General features: G+C 43.7%; 1 protein-coding gene across 1 annotated transcript in view; it reads right to left on the minus strand.

Moving 5' to 3' along the window:
* BTBD8 (BTB domain containing 8) overlaps positions 1 to 17,961 on the minus strand; it is a 541,977-nt gene that overhangs the window by 157,347 nt on the left and 366,669 nt on the right. The window contains exon 14 of the mRNA XM_086953936.1: positions 4,637 to 5,324. Coding sequence (XP_086810062.1) covers positions 4,637 to 5,324 — 688 coding nt within the window. The remainder of the gene's footprint in view (positions 1 to 4,636; positions 5,325 to 17,961) is intronic.

Genomic DNA, 17,961 nt, shown 5'->3' on the forward strand with positions numbered 1-17,961 from the left:
ACCCAAACTCCCCTCTTACATACTCATAGGGCTCTCCAATGCCATCATGTATCATCTTAGATCTTGTTGTGGCAGAGCAATCACTCAGGGAGCGGTGAAGCAGGCACCATTGGCTAGATGGGACGTGGCGGAGATACCCTCTCGCCGAGACTTGCTATACAGGCTATGGTAAACACTGGGGATGGAAAAAGATTACAGCAGGCCTTACACGTTCCCTCCCCAAATTCGACAAAACATGATGCACAACCATAGAATTCTTGTCCAACGAATTCACAGAAATCACCTGCCCGAGGTACCTTTGAGTGCTCCATCTCACCAAGGCCCTCCCCCCAAAGGAATAATGATAACAGCTGGCCGTACCCGCCCAGGTCACTCATGCGACACGTGCCTGGCCCACAACACACACATATAGGGAATGGACCTCTCTACCCTACTCCCTCTCTTCCACTTTATTCTTTCTATGCCTTTACATCTAATTATTACGAATGATCCCCACCGGCCAGTGGCTGTAGCTGGCGGCTATTGTAATGATTGTCTTTTCAAAATAATATAAGATTTAAACCATAAAATAGATTGAGTTTTGAGTGACTTCATGACCAAATGCTTGAAAGTTTGAAAATTGGTAGGTGTTTTCCAAAGTTGTGCGAGTCCTGCGAGGTCGAGGGGCACTTGCAGGTAAACTCTTGCCTGTGATGTATCGTGGTGCTGTAGCTCATCCTATAACATGTTCTTCAGTGTGTTGGGTTCGGCTTTCTGAATCTTGTTCCAACATATTATGTATTATGTAGTGACTGTTTTAGCATCCGGAAATCTAATCCTATCTGCGGGGTGAGGTATAACTTGGAAGAGAAAATATATTTCTGTAGGCACAGATGATTGTGGTGTCTAGGGTGCTGGTATCCTGAGCCCTCTTAATGCTTTGCTTCCATAGGAGATTGTTGCCAGAAGCTTCGCTCTTGCAACTTCAAGCATTGGCTTCAGAGAGAGACCAGCAAGTTTCTTCAAGTTTTTAAGTGCTATGGCCAGAGCCAGGCCTTTACTTTGTGTTGCAACCTTCTGTGTTAAGAAGGTGCCTTTGTTGTCAATAATAACCCCAATATAAGTGTATTTGTATGCGCTTTCCAGCCGTCTTTCACCCAAGAATCAAGCCTGCATTCAAATATTCTTGATGTTGTATCCCATGGTTTTTGTTTTGCCCAGGTTAATCGTCAGGCCGTTGGCAATTGAATAGGCCTTCATTGTGTCTAGCAGTCGTCGAAGCCCCACCAGAGTGCGGCTGACCGTTACCACGTTGTCGACATACAAGAAGCTTGATACTGCTTTTCCAGACAGTTTAGGAGCGTGAGAATTGCAAGATTGAAGCTGTTCCATCAAATCAGCCAGGAAGACATCAAATAAGGTCGGCGCCAGAACACATCCTTGTTTCAGGCTGCAAGAGGTTTTCATTTTTCGGGAGAGGTGCGTGCCTGCCCCTATCTTGACTTGAATGCAAGTGTCGCTGTGCAACATTTTCAGCATGTTTTAAAGGTTTTGCGGTATTCTCAACCTGACTACATTCCGCCATAACCTCCCCTGGTCCACGTAATCCAAGGCTGCTTTAAAATCGATATAGCAGAAGTATCACAGTGTTTTGGAGGTGCGGGCAGCATCCATAAGTAAAGAGATTGCTAAAATGTTCATGGTCGTGTCAGATGATTAGGGGGAATCTACAAGAGCCTTCTACTTTCTTCATTTCTGTTACTTCAAGTAAAAGTGCTGATTTCTTCTTTACTTCTTTGTGAATGTTAGGAAAGTCCTAAACTTTGAATGTCCAAAAAGGAAATATAATCTTGGTTGTCTGTGCAGGATACCAACTGGAAGCCGAAAGTTCGAATAAACTTGGGCAGGATTAACATATACAGATTAAACAAAGTAGGGTTCAGGGATAAGAACTGAGGCACGCCACATGTAAGAGGTATAAACTGAGGTAAAGAGCCAACAAGGGGATCATTCAGTATATTACATCTGAACGAAAGCGTACATGTCAAACAAGTACCTAGTGAGTAATTAGATCTGTTTACTTCAAATTACAAATGACGGGAGGTGAACAATTACTAGCACTGCTTTCTAAAGCAATTATCCCGGACACACGAGCAGTATCACTGCTTCGTCTCAAGGAATGCATCTCCTGCCACAGCCTTTTATATAATAATGCATATTGGCACTGTGCTCACCAGTTATTCCTTCATTTAGGCGCTGCCTTTTCCAAACAACATTATTCCACAAATTCTGCCACCATCTTTCTTCAGAACGTGAATTTGACAATTATTTACACAAAATTCCAAAGGTGTCAGCAAATTACACCCTATGCAATCCAACCCGGAGTATGATATCACTTATTCATTAAACAGAGACAACCTCATCGAAGCCACATACACTTCTTGTCGAAACCTAAGCATCAGTGTCTTCTTTTCCATGATCAACATGCTTCATTCAATGGAGTTTTCAAGATCAGAGTGGAACATTATACATATCTCGAGCTTCTTGGTCGAGCTTATAATTCAACTTTACTAAAGTCTTTTGACAAGTGTATGATGTTTGCTAGTAATTGACCCTACACAACATTTGTTTCTAATTTAAAGTAATTAGTTCTACTTACTTATTAAGTACTTGATCCATAAGTATACCTGCTTCCTTTATTTCAATTTTTCACATATGCGCCATTAAATTGCTAAATCTGATTTAATTAATCAGATATAATTGACCCATCCTTTTGTTGGCGTTCACCTCAGTTGATACGGTTACACAAGCTCTCAAAGGGTTATTGGGATGTCCTAGTATACCAATGTATGCAGTCTAGCACTGCAGCAGAAACTAAAGAGTTGAACAGCTTTGGTCTAGCTGTCAGAAATGAAGTTAGCCACTCCAGTGCTTTGTCCTGAATGCCACCCAGTGGCAAATGGTGTAACAAGGTGTGGAGAGACACCGTGTCAAAGGCAGCATTCGGGTTCAACAGTATAAGAGCTGATTTATTGCCTTTCTCTAGAGTTATACAATTGCCTTTGGAAATCGATAATAAAGCAGGCTCTGTATGCATGCTTAGGTGTCATCAAGAAGACTGTTAGATTCAATAAATTGGGAACGTTGTCTATTAACTGCCTTATCAATAATTGGCAGAAGAAAGTAGAAGAAATAGCTGTCCAAAAATATTCAGCTTGGAAGTTACATATGACTGCAAGAACCGGGACAACGACTTTAGTGGCTAAATGAAGGATAAATGGAGGGCAGAGACAAAATCGCAAACCAGATTTAATTTTTCCAAAATAAATGATAAATTCACAGAGAGGGGTTGGAAAAGTGACAAAGACTCTACTAAATAATATTTTTTCAAACGAAGGAAAAAGGACTCCAAATTGCCATATCGACTTTGGATAATTTTACCCCCACAAAATGTATAATGACTCGTTTTCCGAGTTTGCAGTTATGTGCTTGCTAAATCACATGCGAGCATGGATGTTGTTTCCCTAAACGATTAGTCTACTGGTGTATTTTCTTTATATTTTCCGTCCTGATGAAGACCCTTCTCTAAATAATTGTGTATATTGGGTTGAAAAGTCGACAACTACTACAGTGGACCGTTTTCAAATTGATTTAGGATTTCAGAACTCTCAATGGGAGTGTTGGTTTTACATTCAAATGTTCTTATCAGTCACATGTATATTCCTGCATTTTTATAGCACTTGTGCACTATCCATTCACTTTGACTGTGCCACCCCACCAATAGAACCTTGTTCTAAGATTTTTTTTCTCTGAAATCAGGAAATTGAGTTCTTGTTGTATGCAAGACTTTTGTATGGTGGATTAACAAATAAATTTGTTATCGCATCATAAATCTTATTAGTGAGTTTTTTTGTAACTATTGCAGTGGAAGTCAAAGGCTACACTTCCCCCCAAATGGGCTACTTGTATCTTTATTGTTTGTGAATAAGGGGTGAGCAGAATTTATTCTTCTGTGTTGCCAGTAAAGGATTCATCAGATAAAACCACTATTTACACTATCCAAATCCACAACTGCGGACACAGTTAGACTCACACAAACACAGCAACAACCACTGCTAGGCCCCAATGCCCCATATATTCGTGAACCTGATGTTGTCAAGTAGGGTTGTGTAGCCCCAGCCAATGAGAACGGCCTACCAAAAATAGTCCAAATTTGATGGGTCAAATTGCAGGCTACCAGAATGGCTCAAACACAAAGCTTGTGGAATCTGTCTGATTGAACATTTCAACAGCAGTACAGAATTCAAGTGTTTTCTGCAATTGAATTCTGTTGGAATGCCTGCTCAATCACCTACATTGAGGCACTCAGCAGTGCAATGTTGCTCTCTGAATCTTTCCCTACCTCAGATGGTCAGGAAGGGTATAGGAAGCCCGCAAATTTCTGAGTGGATCTAATGAATGCTCAAAACTCAGGAACTAATTCAGACTGGCTGAAAGGAGTCATACTGTTTGTAAAACAGCCAGGTATTTCAGCCAATTATTTCTCCCATCCCTACTAGATATACTCTGCTACATTACAACCTTCAACAGACAAGAACATTTTATGAAGAGCCATCAAACATCAATCCTGCAACACTATTTAAGAGGTAAAACCTACCTGAAACATCATCTTCAGAACAATCTGCGATGGCTTTTGACACGTTCCGAGTGAGAGGTGAACAAGCAGATCTTTTATTAGACGACATTGTTTGTTCATTCCCTGATGCATCCTCCTTAGTGTCCTCTGAACACTCACTTGAAAGGAGAGGGTCTTGACTCAAATTTTCAGACTTTTTGTTAGTTTTAGCAGCGCTCATTGGTGATGCAGGTTTTTTCACTGTTGATTTAACTTGGAAACTGGAGCTGCCAGAACCAGTTTTTGGTCTTGCGCCTACATTCTTGCCTTCTGAAAGTTTGGTCCCTTTGACAGTTGTTGTGTTTTTCCCTAGGCCTGGAGTCAATAGCTTTTCAGACTCTTGCTTGGGCAGCGAAGCTTCGGTCTTACCGGTTACGTTTTCTGTTTTGGGTTTCATAACAGTTTTAGGTTTTGTACTTGCTGTTTTTTCAAGGGATTTGTGATCTTTTGTAGCTCTTGGCATTGCTTTTTTACTGTCATTGCCCTTTACATTTTCAGGTTTTGACACTTTTCCGCCAGAAGCATTTCTGTTCGTCGCTGCAGTATGTCCAGATGCTCCAAGAACATCCGATTTCATCTTTTCAACAGATGATCGGTTGCAGCCGGTCCCCTTGCTTTCCACTTTGTTGCCACTGTGCTTTAGATCACTTGCCTTAGTGCATCTGTTCAACTGCAAAAAACAGAGAATGTAATAAGCAATGTAATGTTACGGCACGCATGAATTTTTCTTAATGAAATATTGTTGACAACAACTGGTTGCTTTTCATTCCACCTATCCATACAAGTTTGATACCGGTCATCCTGCTGCACCCCTAGCACAGACATGTATCCTGCTTCCATCCACAAACACACACCTGCCAGCTACACCCCTCCAAGCAATCTATTAATCTGATGCCCTTCACGCGTCCAATCTTCCAAACAAACTCACAAAGGCACCTTACTCCCACATACACCTGGAATTCTGCAGTACCAACACTCCTCCAAACATATTCCATATCAGCATTCCTTACTTCTTGCAAATATTTAAGCACCCACTGGCCATTTTGGAATAATGTGTGTTCAGAATACACAACAACTCATTTTTATATATCAGTATCCTTTTGTCTTTCCTTCACCAATCCACAGCTCCTAAACATATGTATTTTTGATGAAGTGCACTTTGATCTCTGTTATATCTTTGGCTTATGTCTTTTGTTTTAATTATATTTATTAATGGATCTTGGTAGAAAAATAATATAGCCTTATAGCCCTCCATAGCGGGCTATACTGGCTATTAAAAGCCCGCTCCAGTGTTAAAGGCCCGAGCCGAAAGCGAGGGACTTTCAAAGGAGCAGGACTTTATTAGCTGGTATAGCCCAGTTACGAAAGGCTATAAGGCTATTAGAACATTCTGCCACTAGTGGGCAGAATGTGCCAACAAATAAAAGAAAGGCCTCTCGGAGTTCGAGGGGTTTAAATTTCCTCAGGCTTCGAGAGGCCTTTGAAAACAACAATGGAATATTGCTTTGCGGGCCTTTACCGGCCCGTAAAAGCATGGAGCCCTCCATTGTCTGCAATGGAGCTCCCAACGTTCCAATGTTCTAATAAATGTTAAAATCAGATGCTGCAGTTAAAATGATTTCAAGACGCAAGAAAAAGCTGTGATGGGAGGAATAGAAAGAATAGACACCCCCCAAGAGAAGGGTGGTGTGCGCATCAAACATCCTGGAACCCCAGGGCAGACACAAAAGATGATAAGGGCGTTGGACTAGCCACTAGAGGCATCCCTAGTGAGCCCCACCTATCTACTGAGGGATCAATCACTCCGTTCCAGTCTCTTCCCATAACCACCAGTCTCTCCGGTAAGTCCCCCCCTCCAGTCTCATCAACAGCTCAAGGAATGAGGAGCCCAGTGGGGGAGGGGCATAAATAAATATTGGATACTGTAACAGTTTCTCCATACAGTGCCCCAATCACCATTATATATCTACCATAGGTGTCTCCCGAGGTCTTGATGTGTTGAAAAGGGATGAAGCGCACAAGGTAGTTGATAAATCCAAGGTTGAAGAATGGCTTTGTGGGAGCATGCTCAATCCCTTGGATTTAATCCAACAGGAAGTTTTAGAGCAAGATATCTCACAGGAAGAAGTCAAGAAGGCCATTCTAGCCTGTAAAGGGGGAAAAGCAGCAGGCCCGGATGGTCTGCCAATAGAACTCTAAATCGCTGGGGGAAGTGTTGGTTCCAATTTTAACCCAGCTTTTTAATGAGATTCTATGTGATGGAGTAAAGCTGCCAGGTTCTTGGGGCGAGGCAACTATCACCCTGATACTGAAAGCGGGGAAGAATCCAGTGAGGTGTGAGTCATATAGACCGATCTCATTGCTAAAAGTAGAATATAAAATCTTTGCCTGGATCCTGGCGGATAGGCTGGGATCAGTAGCAGGAGAGATGATACACCTAGACCAAAAAAGCTTTGTCAAGGGCAGGAATCTATACGATCTCACATATGATTTTATAGGAGCTATAGATCTGGCCACAACCTACTTGTTTCCCCTTGCAGCTCTGACTTTAGACACCACCAAGGCCCTCAACAGGGTTAACTGAGTGTACCTGTCGGCCGTTTTGGAGAAATTCAACCTCGCCGAAAAGTTCCGCAGAGCCATCTAACTGATCAATCAAGACACGTCTGCAAGACTGTTGGTCAATGGTAATTTAACCTGCCCTTTTAAAATTACAAGGGGCAAAAGCAGGGATGTCCCCTATCTCCCCTTATCTTTAACTTGTATATCGAGCCATTTTACCCAAAGGTTAAGAGATTAGTCGGGTATTTTAACATTTAGGCATGAGGGATGGGAGAGGAAAGTTGCTCTCTATGCCGATGATGTTCTGGTTCTCTCCACGGACCACTCTACGGCCTTCCCGGCAGTAATAAAGCACGCCAAAGATTTGGGTCAGATATCTGGGCATGAGATAAATGCTGAAAAGACAGAGGTTAGGTCATGGAATTTGGGGAACTGTCAACATCAGACCAAGAGAGAAATGAAGTACCAGGGGGTCAGAATAGTACAAGATATTAACAAAATCTCAGAGACCTATTTGGCCAATGTAACAAAGTATTGTCAGAGGCTTATGAAGAGCTGGGCCCACCTCCCCTATCCATCTTTGGCAGGGTAAACCTGGTTGTGCTTCCTAAAAATCACATTCCTTTTCAATGTTATCCCATTACACTTTGATAAACCATCTATAGACAAACATCAGCAGGCTATTAAGCCGAGGCCAGGGTGACTGACTCCGAAATCTGGGGATCACGGTTCGATCCCCGGGCCATGGCAGATTAGCCCAGCACCATGTGACTCTGGGCAATAGCTTGCTTAATCTTCCCGACGACCCCCAGCGCCTAGATACCCTTACGGGTGATTGTGTGCTTTACAAATGTGGATTATTATTCATATGGCCCTATAGAGGAACCAGAATTGCCTGGAAGACGCTGAGACGTAGGAGGGAGAAGGGAGGACTCTCGCTTCCAGATTTGCAACACTATGCCTGGGCCTTCCAATTGTCCCATTCCAGGATGCTTTTAAAAACACTGGATAGTGTTGGGGTAGGGGCAATGTTCTCAGCTATGCTAAACGGTGCTAGTCTGTCTCAGGAGGGTTTCCTGTTTAGATAAGGAGAACCCAAGTTCTTCACAAAGATAAGGCTAAAGGTTCTACAGGGAATGGCAAGAACATGGACGGCTCTCCGTTATTTTTCTAGTTTGGCCCCCCTGTGGGACTCCCCTGATGCACCGGAGTGCCTAAGAGATAAACCCGAACTGCCACTTAGAGAGGCTGGGCTGAAGGTGTGGGGGGTTTAGCTTAAGAGGGCTCACTTCTACCCTGGTCAATGTTTCATACTATTTAGGAAGGGGGCATCTCTCTCCAAATTTAAATAAATCCAGCTTCAAAGTTGGGCCCAAAACCTGAAATCACGGATAGGCATAGGTAACACCTTAGAGGAACAGCTGATGAAAAGACAGAGGGAAGAAGGAGGTCTCCATTTGGTATTGAAGCATCGAAGAGGCAATCGATGGGGACTTTTAACTGGCCAAGGAACTGTGGGGTGCCTGCCTACCGCATGAATCTTGGGAACATCTTTGACAAACATCTTTTAGCATTCTGTTCGCCACAAATAAACTGGCGGGGTTGAGAAGAAACCAACTGTTCACTATTCACAGGGCTTACTTAACCCCCCTAAGGTTGTCAAAGGTGACGGCAGGGCCCCCATTCAGATGCACGAAATGTGGCTTGGAGAAAGCATCCGATCTACATATGTTCAAGGAGGGCCCGGCTATAGCTGACTTTTGGGTAAAAGTAGGTAAAACTCTCTCAGATATTTTGGGTTTCCAAATTCAAATAAGCCTTTCCCTGATAATTTAGGGACTTCCAGCAAAGTCACTGGCTCAGCAAGGTCCTTCCTTTTCTACGCTATGCTACTGGCCAGGAGGGAAATACACAAAAATGGGTAGAATGTTCGAGTCCATTGCATGATGAGTGGTTGTCCTCGGTTTTTTCGATATTTAGGCTGGGACCCACAGTAGGAGGAAGAAAGCATACTGGGATTTTCTATTGAGATGGTCAAATGTTGAGATATGTGAGAATTCATAAGAAATATAAAATCTGTATCCTCCTGCAACGGATATGGGTCCTATGATCATGCCTCTCTGGATCTCTCCAGACTGTGTTGGGCACTCCTCGTTCCTATATCGCCAACTTTAGCAGTCCCCAGTGTTAACGGGATCACATTAGAGAGTGACCATGCCCTTTCTTTTGGGACAGTGTCATTCTAGTCTGTGGATGTACCTGCAGGTGGGTGCTTTCCCCCTGCCTTGCCTTTCCAATAACGTACAAGGTACTGGCGGCTAGTTTGCTCACTGTGGTCTGAGCTGAATGAGGATTAAAAAATCAAATTAGAAGAAAGACGATAAGGGCGTTCTAGCCACTTGAGGCATCCCTACTGAGCGCCACCTATCTATTGAGGGATCAGTAACTCCGTTCCAGTCACCTCCCATAACCACCAGTCCCTCTGGTTGGTTAAAGTCCCCCTCCCCCCCCCCCCCCCGCCAGTCTCGTCAACAGTTCAAGGAATGAGGAGCCAGTGGGCGAGGGGCAAAAATATTGGATAGCGTAACAAATTTTCCATACAGCGCCCCCATTACCATTATATATCTACAATAGGTGTTTACCATGGTCTTGATGAGTTGAAAAGTGATGGAGCGCCCAATCAAAATCCCCCTTCCCCTCACCAAGACCTCTTTATGAATCCAGAGGGAGACATCTGTGTATAATCCCATCGGCTAGGCATGGGACCTTATTTGCCCATCAGGTGGGCTTCCTGCACAAACAAAATATCTGTTTTCATGTTCTTAGTGTGTTTCGAGGCCGCCCCTCTTTACCCGGTCTAGAATGCCATTAACGTTCCATGTCACCAGCCAAAGTACCTCTATTCTGCCCCCCACCCCGCCCCTCTTTACCCTGTCTAGAATGCCATTAACGTTCCATGTCACCAGCCAAAGTACCTCTATTCTGCCCCCCACCCCCGGTCCGTGCAGACATAAATCTACCTGGCTACTGTAGCTGCATGGTCGAGTGTCAGAAGAGCAAGCACCAACTGTAAACATGATGGAAAACATTAAAAAAACTATCCAGAACCCCAACCCCATACTCCAGGATTCTGAAGAACCTGTTGTAGGACAGACCAGTAACAGACTCCAACTACTGGTCCGTCTCGGCCGATTCCAATGGATCCTCATTCCCAACATTAACATAACTAACTAAAGTGAGGCGTAGATTTCCAGGAACTCCATTGTATCACTGCCCTGGTGCCATGCCCATTATGAAGAGATACATTTGCTAACACAAACATCATTACAGTTTGCGGAACTTATCAAGTCACAGAATGATGAGAGGTTGGAGAACCCCTGTCTCCCACCACCCTCCCTGCTGCTTGCTTAGGGTTCCGCCAGGTGTATCATGAACGTCTGTGCTAAGAGGAGGGCTTTCTACCAATTTTATCTTGTTAATCACTCAGCGAAGAAAGTGAATCTCTGCTTAGCGGTGTGTGTGGTTTAACCTGAACCAGTTGATCCGTCCATTGGACAACTGATTCAGGTGAATCAAAGAAGAGAGTCTGAGACTGATATATCACTTTAAGCCTGGCCGTATATTGAAGCATACACTTAATTTTCAGCTCACTGAGTTTCTGCTTTCCTGCCTGAAATGATTGCCATTGTTGCTAAACAAGCCTAGTATTATCCAGGAAAATCGTGATGGCACTGAATAGATACAACAGCCTTCCCTTCGCACGAATAAGCATACCGTAGAATAGTATCTCTGTCCATGTAATTCAGAGGTTTTGCGATCATGAGCGAGGTGCCATTCGGTTGCATTTGGTGATCTCGCATTTAATACAGGAGGACCAATATGGGTTCATACCTGGTCACAATACTACTATGAACTTACGAAGGCTAATGCATGTATTGAATAAAGGGGAAAGCAGAGAGAAGTAACTTGCCATTGTATCTACTGACATTCCCAAGTCCTTTGACATTGTCAATTGGCAGTACCTTCTGTGGATGTTAGAAGCGATTGAGTTTGGCCCACACATTCTAGCCTGGGTGTGCCTTCTGTACACCGGTCCCATGGCTAGGGTGAGAGCGGGTAAGCTATGCTCTGATCCTTGGGGAGTTGCCAGAGGCACATGCCAGGGTTGGCCATCGTCAGCGCTCCTTTTTGCTATTGCACTGGAGCCTTTGGCCATTCGGATCAGACAAGATATGTCTAGATTGAGGATTAGGGTGGGTAGAGGTAATCACCTGGTATCATTGTATGCTGACAATCCTCCCTTTTATTGGCCCCTAGAAGATCCCTTCCCCTCCTGTTGAGCCACCTGCATATGTTTGGAGAGCTCAGAGGCCTGAAGACTAATCATAAAAAATCCTTGGTGTTTCCTTTGGGGACACTTATTGCCCGTGACCCGGACTCTTTGCTGGAATTGCACCTCCTTTGGAAGACTGATACGTTCCGATATTCGGAGGGGATGGGGGCCCACACATAGCAGAAAAGGCTACAAATAATATTGGGAGGATCATTGAGGGCCACTGGTCATTAGTTCAGTTCTGGAATTCCCTCCCCTTTTCCTCATGGGTCGGGTAGCCATCTCGAAGATGGTGTTTTTGCAGGGACGTCTGTGCTCCATACAACATTTGAAATTCTTCAGAGGGCGGTGTTTAGGGGCTTGCATTCCCTCTTGACTTTGCTGATCTGGGGGGACGTGGTTGTGTGGCAAAGGACTTTCCTACTGCTGAAAGAGAGGGGCTGGCGGTTTCCAATCTGGAGCACTATTAACTGGCCTCCCATATCCAACATGCTGAGCATTGGCTTACAGAGGGGGTAGCTGGGAGAAGTGGCTTCTGCAGGATGCGCCAAAATGGCTTGACCTACCCTACAGCTTCTGATGATGGGAGGATGGGATGCTGCTCTGATCCCATATCTTATTAAGCACAAGGTTTCCTTGCAGGAACGGACTGTCAAGGTGGTTCTGAAGAGGGCTCCTTTTGCCAGGAAATTCGTTTTCTGGGACTTGTCAGCATTCTGGGTACTTATTGATTCTGTTGATGTGTTTGCCTGACAGGAGGGTGGCTATGAAATGCTAGGAGACCCGTACCCCAATGTAGAGTTTATAACATTTGAAGCGGCACAGGATAATTTTTGCCTCGTGCCGTGGCAGTTTCTGCAACTTGCTAGCATTGCAGCTATAATCTGGGACATATGGTCCTCATTCCCGCAGCACCATGCACGTCGGTTACTTTTCGGAGATTGCTGGAATTAGGGGGGCCGCCACCTCATCTCTCTCCTATACAAAGCCATGACAGCGGATCAGTCGTGCACTCCATTCCCTGCCTGTGAGGTGTGAGAGAGTGATCTGGGTATACATATTCAGGATACACAACGGGTGACAATATGTGCTTTGGTAAAGTCCATCTCGAGTAATGCCAGATTTAAATTTATTTTAATTTCCTACACCGCACGTATGTGAGACCCATGCTCTTACATGAAATGTACCTTACCAGTTCAGTCAGCCGTCTCAGTGGCCTTTTCCTTACATTTAGCATGGGATAGCTCCCCAGGGCAGACGTTCTAGAGGAGTGTGGTGGCTTGGTTGAGGGAGGTAGTTTGGAACCCCTGTACTGCGAATCCTACCGTCTGTCTGTTAGGTAACATCCGTAGAAAGAAAGGTCAGAAAATGCTGTTTAAGTACCTGCATGTGTTGCTACTCCTGGCTAAGCACTGTGTGGCGTTCACCAGGATGGGTCAGATGGGTCTTAGTGTGGAGCATTGAGTGGCTGACATGATTGAATTGGCAGTGGCAGAAGAGGTGCTCCTGAAGCATACATATATAAGGTGGGGATGACTTGGGGGTTTGGGCAGCACTCATGGCTGTTTTTCTGGACTCCGAGGGCTCCCACATGTATTCCTCGGAGTAGGAACAGCACTCTGGGACCCCCATGGATGACTAATGGTCTGTTGTAGAGAATATTATTTTGCTGAGAGTACTGGAACTGGCTGGGCTCTACTTCCTGTGTTCATGTAGGAGATCGATTTGGGTATAATGTTGAAGTACAGATTTGCTTAGTATACATCGGCTTGTTCTCGCTGTGACATGGTTGATCATGGCTATTGTTGACATGCCTGTTCCTGTTATTCCAAAAGAAACAAATAAAGAATAAAAATAAAAAGGATCACACAAAGGGAATTGTCCCAATGAAAACTTGAGAGGAAATACCATTTAAGACAGCACCTAATCTTGAGCAATCTGAAAAATACTTTTTTTGCTGGGAATAGGTCTTCAAAATTGTGCCTTCAAACAGCTGATTCTACTGGGATATGCCATTATCCTAAAAATCTCCCTCATTAACTATTATAGGGTGCACAGAGTTATCCCAGATGGCAAACCCCCCCAATGGGTCAGGAATCCCTAAGAATATCCTGATTTTAGACCAAACCCAAAAGCACAACTCAAGAGCACACCTCAATCTTAGCTACTTTAAAAGATGTAGGATTACCAAATTTAAACAGATCACATTGTCCACCCTCATAAAAAAATAATACAGACTGCCATCAATGGTGCTCTGAGCAAGACGCATCAAAGGTTTACAATTTGAAGCCCAAAAGGGCAGAAGGAGATCAGGGATGGAATTTGCACCAGGGGAATTCCTCCCCCAACGATTCATTTCCTGAGAAAAGCTTCCTATATTTGCACGTAGAGAGGGGTAAAGCTGACATTCTATCTTGTTTCCTACTTGATTTCAAACCTAAGTGAATTAATATCACTGCCAGATATCATTAGTTTCATTATACAGCATTTCAATCCATCCAAGAAAAAACTGAATGAACCCAGCCCACCTTATTACCTCTTGCAGACAGGCTTGTACCATCTACTTGAATTTCCTTGCAATATCGCTAGCATTTTATTACAAGATAATTAGTTTATAGCGTCACCAAGGACTGGCAAACACCCTCACCCACTTGACACAACAGTTGAACTCCAAAAAGTTTTTCGGTCATATTGAGAGATTTTGAAAATGCTAAATAGTGAAACAGTTAACAGGTGCCTTCTGGTGTACCAATGCCTTTGGATGGATAATGTACATTTTAGTTACATTTAATTAAATTCACTTATTAGATGGAGAAGAACTGAAGCTGGGGAAATAATGGAGGGGGCAACTATACTCCTCGACCTACTATAGCTACGCACGGGGAGTCTTAATCTGGATCGCACCAAGTGTGCCCTTTTAGATATATTACATAAAGGCTGTCGTTGAGGGGTGGTATGTTCCGCCTTTCGGCACTCTGGATAGAGGTGAGCTATTTGTCCTTAATGTCTATGCCCAAAATACGGATGATAAAGATTTTTAAGGTAAAATCAGGGAGGAATTGATAACGTATATAGATGTCTGTTAAGTTGGGCGGGAGACCTTAATTGTGTCCTAGACGGGCATGCGGATAGGCACCCATCTAGGTTAGGAATGAAATCTAACAGAACTACAGCCCTAAGGGTAGCAATGCCGAATCTCAACTATGTAGATGTAGGGAGGTTTTTATCAACTGGACAGTAGTGTTCTCATGCTGCACTTTGGTCCACAACGCCTAAGGCAGACTGGATAGGTGGCCCATAAAGTGGGGAAGATGGAACATATGGTGAGAGTCTTATCTGATCACAAACCACTGCAACTGGAGTATTGGGTTGGGAGGGGGGCAGATTATGACTCCAAATCCCCTTCTTGAGATGGGCTCCAAAGGAGATTCACAATAACGTATACAGGGCAGAACCTGGTGAGGTCCTGATGGGCTACTTTGCAGCCTTACATATTAGGATTTGAGAGGAGGGGGTTAATCCTTTCTCTCAGGCCTGGAGGGTAGAGAGGTTCTTCCACTATATGGAAAAGGGACAAGAGGGCTATTTCCTCCCTAAATATTCATACACACAAAAAGTGTCCCACCAAATGTAATAAATATGGAGTGCTGAGCAATGCTTTTCCTAAGTATGTCACAGAGTTCCTAGAGACGGGGAAGGAAAGATTTTCTTTTCTTTAAATAACCGTCCCACACTATAATAGTGTCATGCTTCATCATCGGGTTCACCCTGACTTTTAAAGGTCAGAATGGGCTCAACCATCTCCCAGGGAGCAATTGAAAGAAAACACCAGGGGGCGTAAAGATACAAAATCCTTAGACTTTCTCCAAGGTACTCCTTTATTTGTGAAGTAGTTGGGGATATTGAAACTAAAAATATATATGTAGGGTATAAGGATATGATGGTCCTTTGACCCTATACCAACATGTTTTAGCCCTACTCTATAGCCCTAATAAGTCTGGGGCTTTCATCAGGGTGATGAAGCCCACCTCCCTGGTGCATAAGCTCATCGAGCTGTCTTACTTGTATTGATTTTGTGCATGCATCGACGTGCATATGAGGGTAATGTGTATACTTGCCCATTTATTTCTTTTTTCTTTTTCGAGCTCAACCTGTAATTAAAAATGGCCCTATTACTACCATATTATTACTAGTATTAATAGTACTCCAAATTATGAGAGGCCAGTGCATCAACTAGAATCCCAGTGTGAGATTCTTATTTGTGGCATGCATCACCCAGTGCATGCTAAAATGGTGGTCACAGTGGAGATGCCATGTTAACCACCCATTGCTCATTAGTGGAATGCTTGTATATGAGCCTTTCTCATCAGGTCTCCTCTAGTAATACACATCTTGCATACCCACTACTTTAGAATGAAAATCGGTATATCACTCATATTTAGTCTCATATCAATCATAAAGGCTTTTTGCGAATAGTCTCTGTTTACTGATAAAACCAACCATCCAATCTCAAATCAGAGTATTAGCATTTTTCGTTTGTAACAGCAGATCTTGTGCATGAGAACTGCATATTATATGTCTTTGTTTGCGCAAATTTTACATTAATTACGCGGTGGACACTCACTAACGGCAGGCATTCCCGTTGATGTTGAACTTTCAGTTTTTCTGGAGTAGGAGTAAAAAAGGGGTCACCCTGTAGTCACACACTGTTTTTCCAGCGGAAAATGGGGGTGAAAGAAGTCAGTGTAAGAGAAGGTGACTGAATTCACAAAATGTGGCACACAACATACCGTGGATCAGAGCGCGTTCATACAGAGACTTACTTTGTCACGGGTCCTACCCTGCTTTTCTGCCTACTTGGTTCCGCATCTCCCGGCTTGTGATTACCAGACACCAGGATGTGCGGGTATTTGTGAGCGATTACGCTACAAATGTGCCTGATCGGCTCTTGTGTACCCCGCCCTCTTCGAACAAGGTGCTCCTTTCATGAAATTAACGGTGTCAGGAGTGTCAAAGGTTTATTGTGGGCATCAATTGTTACACATGGTTTTAAAAAAAATTGTTGTACTAATTATCCTAGTCGGTTATAACAGGACTAGTAAGAAGAAATATGTAGCAGTCTTGTGCTCAAGAGTGAGTGTTGCCTTATTATGGACTTTAATGGTTCTGCAAAATGATGTATACATACTAGTGGCGTTATTGAGCCCGTACTTTATATTGCTATTTCTCCATCTGATTAAAGGTGGTGGCCTGCCCATTGGTGTTATTTGTTGTTAAATCGCTCACATCATTGTAAGGTGTTCATTGTTGTAATCATATTTCGCTCATGGGGGCGCAATTGTTGTAATCATATTTTGCTCATGGGGTTGCATTGAATGGGGAGAGTTTTAGCGAATTGTACCTTTAATGAGTCAACTGGCTCCATGGAACATCATTGTTGAGTCCAGATCTATGTGTGTTAAGTCTGTACACCCACCGTTGCTCTTTTTCCAACAGTTTGTGTGTTATTCCTGTGCTAAAGGTTATTTTCTCTATTACTGTCCATTTTATATCTTGATCAGTGCATCCTTTCTCTACGTAATGTGCTGTTAATTTCGTAGATGTCCTTTTACAATGGATAGTGCTCCTATGTTAGTGGATTCATATTGTGACCTTTCTGGTGTCATCCCTACATAGCTTTGGCTGCAAGACAACTGGACCACTACAACAGCCCAGGGAACGAAGAGAGAGGCCATCAAAGTAGTAACAAGGGGATCATGTCTAACTAAGATATGTGGCATGCGGCACGGACTAGAACGGGAACTTCTGGAAACTGAACACCAGTTGGCAGGACTGCAAACAGACGGAAACATGCATTGAAGGTCAAGTGAAGTCTGGGTGACATTAGGGACAGGCTAGATTGCTTCACATGCAGGGAATATGGAAGATAGCCCTATGCAGAGGGAGATAAGACTGGAAGGTAACTGTTAGACCTGGCATCATTGGTGTGAGTCTCCCTTCCATTTTGACAGATTGCCTCTTCTGTTTTGATATGTTTTTGCTGGTTTTATGCTTTGGGCACTGTGCCATTGCTAATCAGTGCCACAGTGCAAGTGCTCCCTATATTAAAATAATGTACAGTGCACCATGTGTCCCCAGGGCTTGTAAATCAAATTCTGCTGGTGGGCTTGCAGCACTGGTTGAGTCACCCACAGAAGCAGCTTGTAAAGTGTGTCTCAGGCCTGCCATTGCAAGGCCTGTGTGCAGTCTAGCACTGCCATGCCGACTTGGCCACGTGCACCCATTTGCCAGTCCCTAAACCATCCCTTTGCTTCATATTAGACACCCCTATGGTAGGCCCAAGGGCAGGGTGCATTGTAAGTATAAGGTAGGACATGCTCTGATGTGTGTAGCATGTTCTAATAGTGAATTA

Source organism: Lissotriton vulgaris, chromosome 1_1 (assembly GCF_964263255.1).
Source record: "Lissotriton vulgaris chromosome 1_1, aLisVul1.2, whole genome shotgun sequence".
NCBI classification, from domain to species: Eukaryota; Metazoa; Chordata; class Amphibia; order Caudata; family Salamandridae; genus Lissotriton; species Lissotriton vulgaris.